An 11296-nucleotide genomic window follows, 5' to 3' on the forward strand; every position below is an offset into this window, starting at 1 on the left:
CATATATACTGCAAATATGTTTCCTAGCCTGTTGTTCTGGGGGGTTTTTTTGATTTTTGTTTTTTTAGTAATTTTCCTTTTTGACCTATAAAATTTTTGTTACGTCTCTTGATCTTTTTCATTTCACTGTCACCATTTTTCCTTGGAAATTTTTTATCCTCTACTTTCAGAGAGTTGACAGATATTCATTTCTAATTCTGTGTATGTGTCTGTGTCTTGCAATATAAAGTCATGCCATTTTCTTAACATTTTAGTGAAAGAAAGATATATAAAGTGCTCACATTCTAAGTATATATAGCTTATTGAGTTTTCATGAACTTAGAGTCATTCCTTTTTTAAAAAGTTAGTCTGGAACTTATTTTGCTATAAGTAATAGTCTTGTTTTATTTTATTCTTAAATTGCTGGGCTCCTTTCCTGAGGAATCATGTTTACCTTCCATGTAGATCCCACCCACGTGATGGGCCTGTACCCCGACCTGCTGCCCACAGACTACAGGAAGCAGTTACAGTATCCTAATCCGTTGCCTGTGCTGTCCGGGGCTGAACTGGAGAAGGCTCACTTAGCTCTGATTGACTACCTGACGCAGGTGTGTATAGTATGGAGGATACACCAGAGTTTACATGGAAGTTCTAGTACTTGTTTGTCTATACCAGGGATTGAGGGCCTTCTATAATGTCATAGGCATCCCACAAGTGAGTGCATAAAAAGCCTGGGTGGGGCATAGTTTCTTTCTGCTGCTTCTCCCAACTTAACAGAACCATTGAGCTGGGTTTTTTGCCACATATGGTTACCAGGAAACATACCAAAATGTAAGTAACCAACATTTTAATGTTGTTCTTCTAGACCTTTATGTTTATTTATGAATTAGCTTTATTTATTTATTGGTTTCTTTATACAAATGGATATCAAACTGTCTATTCTGTTTCACAGCTTTTTAAAAATTTAGTCATATATTGGGAAAGACCTTCCTCCTCCATAAATATTCCTTAACATGTTTTTTGCAGAGGTATTAGATTTCAATTTCTTTCAATTTACTATTAGGACAGAATAGTGAAATTTTAAAGCCAACACTAAAACTAGTATCTCCATTAAAGCCCCTTAATCCCAGATTTATGGCACAGAAGACCATTGTTTATTTTCTGTGCATGCATTCAGAACTTATTAATATTTTTCCTCTTAAGTGTTCTGCCTTTGTAAGGTATCTTCGGGTAGGCACTGAAATGTATTGCTGGAAAGATTGTAATGCCACTTTCTATTCCCTGCTTCTGGATCAGTTAGTGCACGCAGGTCTGGTCAAACATGGGTTGCCTTGGCACATCCTTGACATAGGACTCCAGGGCTATCCAGCTATGACTGGCAGCCTGCAAGAAGTATACACACTTGCCCCTGCCTGTACCCTACACAGCCCTGTGTCGAGTAAAAAAGATTCCTGGGCATAATGTCTCCCAAAGCCTGTGCCATTATGGAGGGCCCTCTGCTGCCCATGTCTTAGCTTTAGGAAGGTGAGTACAAATTCTTCCCTGGCCTTCTTCACCTTCTTCTGGTGCTGTGCCAGAGAGGTGGCAGAGCAAGACTATGGTTTTGCCAGACCTGAGAGAGTATTCGCTGGATGAAGTTCTAGGATAGGCAGAAACTAACCTCCAGCGAGAGAAAGCAGACCAGTGGGTGGGGTGGGTGGGATTGCTTGGAAAGTGCATAAAGGAATTTTCTCAGGTGATAGAAATGTTCTGTTCCTTCATGTAGGTGATGGTTACATGCATGTATACATCTATCAAAATGCACCTAACAGTATACTTTAAAAGAGTACATTTATTGTATGTAAATTTTACCTCAATAAAGTTGATTTTTAAAAAATTTAAAAAACATGGACTTTGGAATCAGGCTCCAGTTTGAATCCTGTCTCTGCTACCTAGGAAGTATCTAACATCTGTGCCTTGGGTTCCTTACTTGGAAAATGGGGATAGTAATACCTGCATTTGTTTTAGGTTTAAAGTATACAAGCTGGAGAAGGCTCACTTAGCTCTGACTGTGCTTGGCACAGTGCCTGATGAGTAGTAATCATTCAACAAATAATTATAATATTGTTATTGTCTCTGGCAATTTGGCAGTCAATGACTTTGATCCCTAATAAAAATTAAGTGCTAGTATGAGATCAAACTTGATAAGCATGAGCTGATTTGGAAGTATTCAGTTACCTGTAGCTTAGGTGACAAAGGAAGTCTTAATCCTGGCTTTGACCCCACAGTTTTGACCTTTGCAGAAACGAAGTCAATTGGTAAAGAAACTGAATGACTCTGATCACCAGTCTAGCACCTCCCCACTCATGGAAGGCACTCCCACCATCAAGTCCAAGAAGAAGCTCCTGCAAATCATTGACACTACCCTGCTCAAGTGCTACCTCCATGTGAGTTATCTGAGCACTCTGGTGCCCACAGGCCCCCATTGTCCTCAAACTCTGGGGGAACTCCCACTAGTAAGAGTAGAATCTTTAATGCTAGGAACTACTTAGTCTTTATATGATATCTGTGAGTCTCTTGAACTAAGAGGATAAGGCATGATGTCAACCCAGAATTATACAGTGGGCTCTTCTCTGGTCAGATTGGGGTTAGTGCCACAAGGCCAACAGGGACAGTATTTCCTCAAGGAAGATATCTCCCTGTTCTCCCCCTCTCCAGAATATTAAAACATTTTATTTGAAAGGGTATAAGTACTCTAAAAGCCACTACCTGCCATCCTGAAAAAGGGCTACTTGCTTTCTCTTGTTTGCGTGAGCAGGCCTGGGCTAGGGAAGGGCGAGGCTCCCCAGGAAGCCAGTTTCTGCTGAAGTCCTGCTCCCCCTGCAGACAAATGTGGCCCTGGTGGCCCCCTTGCTGCGCCTGGAGAACAATCACTGCCACATCGAGGAGAGCGAGCATGTGCTGAAGAAGGCTCACAAGTACAGTGAGCTGATCATCCTGTATGAGAAGAAGGGACTCCATGAGAAAGGTGACTGCAGGAGGCGTTCCTGGCTCTGGGAGGGGTTCCTGTATATGGGTGGAGAAACCTGCTGAGGGGCAATACGTCTCCCCCAGAGGAAGAGGCTTATGACCTTGTCCTCGGGCTTTGTGGCCAGCTCTGCAGGTGCTGGTGGACCAGTCCAAGAAAGCAAACTCCCCTCTCAAAGGCCACGAGAGGACAGTGCAGTATCTGCAACATCTGGGTAAGTCTGACTTTGAAAGCGGGGAAGCTCTTGGTCTCCCTCCCTTTCTGATTCTGGCTGATCACGTTCCTCCCTCCTTTGTGTTCACTAAACTGCGTTTCTCCAGTTGGCATTAAAGTCCCTCAGTGGTCAAACCCCTTGATATGTAGCCAGCCCAATAGGGCCAAGTGCTGAGTGACTGGTGCTTGAGCAGAGCCGTCTTGTCTAGAAAATGACTTCTGGGGTGACCTGCCCACCTGCCTTCCCAGTGCCATGGGCTTCAACTGCTGACAAGCCTTACTTTTCTCTCTAGGCACAGAAAATCTGCATTTGATTTTTTCCTACTCAGTATGGGTGCTGAGAGACTTCCCAGAAGATGGCCTGAAGGTGGGTTATGGGAGTCCCTTGGATTTATCTGGTACTACAGTTGGTCCTGAGTGTCCCTGGGACAGCAGAGGGTAGAGAGGAGGATAGATTCATGCAGTTCCTTGGTGTTTGAAAGGGTGGACTGGGACATATGAGACAACAGTATAATGGTAGAAAGAACCTTGAGCAAGTGTCAAGGACGCTTGCCGCTTAGTCTGACACACTGACAGCCTACAGATGCCTTCTTATACATCCTTCCCCTCCAAAAGTCTGTCGGTTTGATCTCTACACTTGTATGTGTGTGTATTTGGTGGAATTCCGGTCGAGTGGTTCTGCTGCTGAAACTCAGGTTTGTTCTGACAGATATTTACTGAAGATCTCCCAGAGGTGGAGGCTCTGCCACGCGATCGAGTGCTCAGCTTCTTAATAGAGAATTTTAAAGGTCTGGCCGTTCCTTACTTGGTAAGATACTGTTTGGTCTGCACTTAAAAGCTATAAACCTAGGATCTAGGACTACATGGCTCAGTTACTGGGCGTTTTAGATTTGGGGTTTGTCACTTGGGGATTCATAGAACTGTAAGGAAGAGGGTTATTTCAGCTTCCTCTGAAGAAAAAGATCCTAGTAGACGAAGCTGGAAATGCTCCTTTAGTGATACCTACTACATTTAGGTAAAGTATAGAGGGATAAATGAATGGTGTTTCAGAAAAAGATTTTAAGGCCACATTTGTACAACCAAACTCAACTGTGACCACAGGACAAACACATAGGTTTTAAGTACTAGAATACAAATGTTTAAGCGGAATTACGTGGGCTGATAGAAGAGTTTGGATGATTATGGGACAAAATTAATAAAAGGAGTTTAGACTGGAAATTGAGCAACAATTAATGGTATTGCTGGAGTGCATTGTGAAATTTTCCTGCGGTTTTAGAAGAGCTATCCCTTGGGAATCTCTGCAGCTTGATGAGGGGATAATCTGGATGGGATCTTTTGGGCCTTAAAAATGTGAGGGAGACTGGGAGACCAAGTCACAATGGGGAGGGTACCAGTGACAAAGACCTACATTTCGCCCCAGGAACATATTATCCATGTTTGGGAGGAGACGGGCTCTCGGTTCCACAACTGCCTGATCCAGCTGTACTGTGAGAAGGTGCAAGGTCTGATGAAGGAATATCTCCTATCCTTCCCTGCAGGTACAAATACTCACAGGAAACTGGTTGCCTCCAGGCCTTAGAGGCAGGCACAGAGCTGGGCATCATATGTGGTATGGGAAAGGAGGCCTCACTGTTGTCTGCTCAGGTGTGCAGGAAGTTCCTTAGAGGAGCCAGGGAGCCTGGCACACAAGACTCGGGAACTCTTTTCTGAGTCCGGGCATCTCTGAGTGACTCAGAGTTATCCCTAGGGGAGGGCAGAAGGAACACATCTGTCTGCACAGTAACAGATGTGCTGATAAGGAACAGGTTTTTATACCAGAGTATTTCTCAATTCAGCTTGTTTTTTTAACCTTAAGTTGATGTTTTGGGGCCATGTAGAGACCAAGAGCTAAAGAAGTCCTAGAAGCCACTGTGGAGGCCCTTTCTTATCATGTGGTAACATCATTAAATCAGCCCTTCATTATTCTTGATGACCCCACATTGCTGCATTTGGTTTCCCTTAAAGGCAAAACTCTAGTCCCTGCCGGAGAAGAAGAGGGTGAACTAGGAGAGTACCGGCAGAAGCTCCTCATGTTCTTGGAGATTTCCAGCTACTATGATCCAGGACGACTCATCTGTGATTTTCCTTTTGATGGTGAGTATCTGACTTAGGGCTAGAAGCCACTTCAGCTGAAAGTAATGCAAAAACAGATCTGCTCCTTTTCTGGTTCTCCGCCTCTCCGCAAAATTAGGTCTGGGAAAAATCAGGTGTTTCAGGCCAGTGTGCCTGCTTTGTCCCCTCTGAAAACTCACTTTTGTACTGTGACTGAGAGAAGTCTCTCTTCTGGGTGTGGACCATGTGCTAATTGACAGCCAGGTTGCAACCTGTTTACTGCTTCAGAACATGTTCTTGGCCAGGTTCATTGTTTAGCAATTTTTGTAATCTGGTATCATTTGTCTGTAAAAAATATTTCTCTGATGTATTAGCTGCATGAGAGCTGAGACCAGGTGTTTGTTCCCCATACCTGAAGTGCCCAGCATGATGTAAATGGTTATTATGCCCTTGGCTGTTGAATGAGTGTTCTTACCCAGTTTATAAGTGTTCACAAGAAAGATGGAATAAAGTACTTCCTAATATAGCTCTGTCCCCCCCTTTTAAAATTGTAGAAATTTTCTCCTTGGAAAAAAAACCCAGGCAATAAAAATATTTTCTTCCATTTTATGTTGCCTCAAAGTCCATTCCTCTAGTAGTTTAGTCCCTGACCTTGTGCTTGCATAAGGGTGGTGACAATTACTTACATAATTTTTTCCTTCTAGGCCTCTTAGAGGAACGAGCTCTCCTGTTGGGGCGTATGGGGAAACACGAACAAGCACTCTTCATTTATGTCCACATCTTGAAGGATACAAGAATGGCTGAGGAGTAAGTTGGCCCCCTCCTCAGGAGTCTAAAAGTAGGCCCTTGGCTGAGTGCAGTGGCTTATACCTGTAATCCCAGCACTTTGGGAGTCTGAGGTGGGAGGATTGCTGGAGACCTGGAGTTTGAGACCAGCCTAGGCAACATAGCGAGACCTTATCTCTACAAAAAAATCAAAACAATTAGCCAGGCATGGTGGTGCACGCCTGTAGTCCTGACTACTAGAGAGGCTGAGGCAGAGGGTTGCCTGAGCTCAGGAGGTTGAAGCTACAGTGAGCTGTGATCATGCCACAGCACTCCAGCCTGGATAACAGAGTGAGACCCCTTACTCAATAATTTAAAAATAAATAAAATAAAAGCAGGCCCCAAGAGAGCTAAAAAGCTAAGAAGGCCATCTCCCCACACTGCAGGAGTGAGAATTGTCTCCCAACCTGGCCTCTGGTTTTGGCTACCACCAGGCTGCTCAAGCAGGCTGCATAGATGGCTCCTAATGTAGCTGCAGCCCCCTTGCCTGCTCTCACCACTTTCTCCCTTGCAGGTACTGCCACAAACACTATGACCAAAACAAAGACGGCAATAAAGATGTGAGTAGTGGCCTTGGCCCAGGGATCACGTGTGCATTTCTCTGCTCCTTTAGCATACCCTACCCCATCCGGTGTGGTCACAGGTGGCACTGGTATGAACTGCAAAGTAAGACAAGGCATGGGTCAGGGCATTGATTGATTTTGCATGTGAGTATTGAGGGAGAGGCAAGGCAACCATTCATCTTGATGTGCCTGTGCTAGTTCTGCCTTATATCTTTGGTTGTCCCTGTGGTTATTAATAGCACTCTTGTCTGTTTACTTTCAAGAAGCCTGATTTGTATAATAAGTTATGTGGTCAGCCTACTATTGAGAAGGAACATCTGAAAGTTCTGATCTACTGTGTCTGGAATACACATTGATTTGTCAATGTCTAGAGACATTTTTGTTTGCCATTACTTGGGGTAGGTTTGCTGCTAGAATCTTGAGGGTAAAACCAGAGATGATGCTAAATGCTGCACGGGATACCCCCAACAACAGTAAATTATCCAGCCCAAAATGTTAAGAGTGCTGAGGTTGAGGAACCCTGTGGTATCAGTACTATTAGAATATGCATCATCTTATCTTGGGTTAATGCCCACCTGCCAAAATGTAGACATAGTTTTAGCTTTCAAAGCCATAGGAAAGAAAGAATCTTTTTGAGTTATTTTACAGTGTTAACATTTTGTAAGTGGTATAATGCTAAAGAAATACAAGGCATTTGGTTTTTTCTCTCAGGGAAAAAAGGATCCTTAATTAACATCTTCAGTTGGCTGTTTGACTTTACCAAATTTTAAAAGGTGAAAGTGATGAGTTTTAAATGCTTCATGACAGCTATTACTATACACTAACACTTCTAATCTTTAGGCTCATTGCTGGGGGGACCTGGGAGGGTTGCTGCCAGCCTAACGTGTATGGCTCGTATCTGTATGAGACAGGTATATCTGTCCCTGCTCCGGATGTACCTGTCACCCCCCAGCATTCACTGCCTGGGACCAATCAAGCTGGAACTGCTGGAGCCACAAGCCAACCTCCAAGCTGCCCTGCAGGTCCTTGAACTGCACCACAGCAAACTGGATACCACCAAGGTCAGCAGTTCTTCTTGGGGAGGTGGAGGACATTTGCAGGAAGCACCAAATGAGAAGAGGAAATGCAGAGAGGGACCAGGGCCTGAGAACTTTGAGGATTCAGATGTTTCCTTGGTCTCCTGCTCCACCTCACCCTGTCCCATTTCTGTTCCTATTCCTAGGCCCTCAATCTTCTGCCAGCAAACACTCAGATCAATGATATACGCATCTTTCTGGAAAAGGTCTTAGAAGAAAATGCACAAAAGAAACGGTTCAATCAAGTGCTCAAGAACCTTCTCCATGCAGAGTTCCTGAGGGTATGGACCTTCCAAACTCTAGGGTGGCTGTTATTTTTAAGTATACGAGATAGTGTGCACATGTTTCATTTCAGCCGAGGCAGAACTTTGTGTTCCTGCACGGTGTAGCTCAAACTGATTCAGTAGCTAGCTTAACATTTAGTTGCCAGTGTTTCAAGAAGAATCTGTGGAGGCTGAGAGGAATAGTGCCAACCTTTGCCTTCTGTTTCTACATGCCAGACCTTGTTCTCTGTTCTTCCAGGTCCAGGAAGAACGGATTTTACACCAGCAGGTAAAGTGCATCATCACAGAGGAGAAGGTGTGCATGGTGTGTAAGAAGAAGATTGGGAACAGGTGAGCCTCCCCCACACCTGAGTGACAGCTGAGGTCTGTTGAGGGTTCCTTAGGGTGGGGGTTGGGGAATGCTTGGGATGGATTTATGCCCTTTAACCAAGGAGGAAACATGACTGCTGGCTGTGTGGACTACTTTTAGCTCTTAAACCTTCAGAGAACCGTCTTTGCTCTCTGGTGTGGTGAGTTTTGAAAATATAAAGACCTGAAATGCGTGGCATGGGCCTATTGGGCTCTTCCCCTCCAGTAACTAGAAGTGATGATGTAGCCAGTGGATGTGTAAAAGATGTATGGGGGCAGAAAGTTCTTATTTTTTAAGGATTAGCTTCTGAAGGAAGAAAAAGATCTTTCAAGCTGCTACCTCACGACTTAAGTAAAATCCTGAGCCAGGCTTATACTATGTTCAGATACATACACTGTAGTCAGTGTCTTTCCTTCAAAGGAGAGTGATTTGTTCTTTTGTAAGTATAGCTGGGAGGATCCTTTTCTTTAGAAAAACATAACTGTTCTTTGTTGGAATTGGCCTGAAACTTGTTCTTATGAGCTTGTCAGCTCTCAGTGAGCCAGCTTAGCCCAGGCTTGTATGCTACCTGCCCATCTGCCATGTGTTTTGTGTTGAAGACTTCATGAAAAATATTACTGTGCCCTCTAACTCTGTGCGCTTCATCCTCATCCTCTTCGGTTATTTGACAGGGATGGCAGCTATAAAAATCTAGAGACTCTGAGGGCAGGCTATTCTTGGAGGGTTGGACGGGCTGCTCTTGGGATGGCTCACTGGTAGGTGCCTCTTCTGAAGAAGGTGCCACTACCAGAGAAGTTGGATCTTAGAGGCAATCCTCACTCCCAAGCCATTTTCCTTTCTTGCAGTGCATTTGCAAGATACCCCAATGGAGTGGTTGTACACTACTTTTGTTCCAAAGAGGTAAACCCGGCTGATACCTGAGGACAGGATGACATCCCCGGGATTCAGCAAATGGACAGCTTGACCCTCCTGGAGAGGTGAAGGAGCACCTGGCCTTAGGAATCTGGGGCTGCTTCCACCAGGTGTCTCCCCATTTGGACACTGCTGGCTACTTTGCGTCCTGGAACATCTCTAAATTGCCAGCTTTTTAATAGGAAAAGAGATTAGTTATACCTTATGCCATTATGTTGTGGGCAAGTCCAGAGAATTCAGTGCCTGCTTGGACAGGAGGAGGTGCACCGTCTTGCCTTTGCATACCAGTCACCTGAATGAGGAACCTTGCTTGAGGCGAGTGTTTGTAACCATGGAGTTGTTTATCTAGGGTTTTTCTGTTAAGATAAGTGCACAACTTCACAAAGACCCCCTCAGTGTGGCTGTCTAGAACTATGACCGCATAGACCCAATGGCTCATTTTCTGTGTACTGCCAGTTGTGTCTCCATGGTAGCTGTGCCCTGTGTCCCCCAGTAGCTCCCCTGCTCCCCTGTTAGTTTTCAGTCTCCTTTTCTTTTTCCTAGTTTATCAGTTCCCCCACTGCTCCTCCCCAGGCTTTCCTTCCTGCTTCTCAACTGTGAGAGTGACTAATATTTAAACAAGATAAGATGAGAAGCAAGAGGAAGTCTCAGTTCCTAGGAATACATTGACGGTTGATCGTCAGGTATGTTGTAAATAGATCTTTTCTGGCCGTATACTTCATGCCTAGATGCCTGGGAGAGTACCATTCTCTGCCTAGGTCAGGGTCTGTGCACCTCCCCTTGGGCCAAGTATGACCGCAGCTCCTGAGGGTAGGCCAGCTCTGCCCAGGTATGTGATCTAGGCACACATCCCCACAGAGGCACCTACTCCTTCTTCACTCATAAGCTACTCGCACGGGTTGGCTTAGTGTTTGTAAGCAGAGTATTTTGGGCACCTTTCCTTTTTCCAGCCAGTTTTATTCACTTGCCTTACAGCTTGGCCTGGCCATTGTTCCCAGCTTTGTTTTGCAGTGGTTGGAGGATTGCGTCGGAATCATGTAGGGAGGTGGATCTCTGCTATATGCAGAGAATGAGCGGATCAATAGCTGACAGCGATGTGATGCCAGGTGTGCTTGTGAGGTGTTCAGGGACAACAGAAAGGACGCAGGAGGCAGGAACAGTGACATGTGGGTTTAAAAATAACTCACTGTCTAATCAGCTAAGCTCTGCAGGGACCCTGCCAGAGGTGTGCAGGCTAGAGTTTCCACCTCTGGAGGCTGTGGACATGGGGAGAGTGGTCCTGCATTTTGTCCTCCTTGGAGATTTTGCTGCCTTGAAGTCTTGTTGCCCCAGTGTCTTTAATGGTAGTGAGGTTGGGTGACACTGCCCAACACTGACAGTTTTAGTGGCCTGTCCTTCACATGCCATGGTCCCTTGTAAACAGTGGCACAGTGCTGTGTGACAGGCCAACTTGCTGGTGGCAAGTAGATGAGGCTCCCTGGGGGTCTGAAGAGACAGTGAGTGCTATAGGCACCATTCACAGACATGGAGGTTCTGCTCTGGTTGTGAGACCGGGCAGTGCTTCATGAGAGTTCCGTGGAGCAGTGTGTGGAGAGAGAAAAGTTCTGTCCCGATGGCCTATACCCATCCACAAGAAGCAGTGCAGCCCATGGTCCCTTCTATATTGACTTCCTCCAGGAACAGCAGGGAAGATCCAGGCCACCCTCTGCTGCACAGCAGGGACTTGCCCCATCGTGTGAGCCCTGCCCTCATGGTCTGCTGTGCTTGTCTTTTCTGTTCTCACAAACTATGTTTGAAGCAATAGAATAAAAATTGTGTGTTTTCTTTCCCACTTGGTGTACATACACAACCCCATTTTCCCAAACTCCATTCTTCCTTCCCTCTACTCTCCGCCCTCCACAGAGGTATGGAGACAGCTGGAGATGAAAGCTGTGCAATGAGGATTCATGAGATTCTTGACTGCTCCTCATAATAAACCTAATAAAACAAGAAACCAA

The 11296-nt window shown here is 45.2% G+C and overlaps 1 protein-coding gene across 3 annotated transcripts in view; it reads left to right on the top strand.

Moving 5' to 3' along the window:
• VPS39 (VPS39, HOPS complex subunit) overlaps positions 1-11296 on the top strand; it is a 51285-nt gene extending 39989 nt beyond the window's left edge. For all 3 annotated transcript variants that reach the window (XM_008059447.1, XM_021712946.1, XM_021712949.1), the window contains 14 exons: positions 445-587; positions 2262-2405; positions 2845-2986; positions 3114-3200; positions 3493-3566; positions 3909-4007; positions 4620-4737; positions 5204-5332; positions 5995-6097; positions 6630-6675; positions 7590-7739; positions 7901-8035; positions 8277-8368; positions 9233-11296. In XM_008059447.1, the coding sequence (XP_008057638.1) occupies positions 445-587; positions 2262-2405; positions 2845-2986; positions 3114-3200; positions 3493-3566; positions 3909-4007; positions 4620-4737; positions 5204-5332; positions 5995-6097; positions 6630-6675; positions 7590-7739; positions 7901-8035; positions 8277-8368; positions 9233-9308 (1538 nt within the window). In that variant the 3' untranslated portion in view covers positions 9309-11296. The remainder of the gene's footprint in view (positions 1-444; positions 588-2261; positions 2406-2844; positions 2987-3113; positions 3201-3492; positions 3567-3908; positions 4008-4619; positions 4738-5203; positions 5333-5994; positions 6098-6629; positions 6676-7589; positions 7740-7900; positions 8036-8276; positions 8369-9232) is intronic.

This window comes from Carlito syrichta, unplaced genomic scaffold (assembly GCF_000164805.1).
Source record: "Carlito syrichta isolate Samal-C Ts95f unplaced genomic scaffold, Tarsius_syrichta-2.0.1 Scaffold91562, whole genome shotgun sequence".
Classification (NCBI taxonomy): domain Eukaryota; kingdom Metazoa; phylum Chordata; class Mammalia; order Primates; family Tarsiidae; genus Carlito; species Carlito syrichta.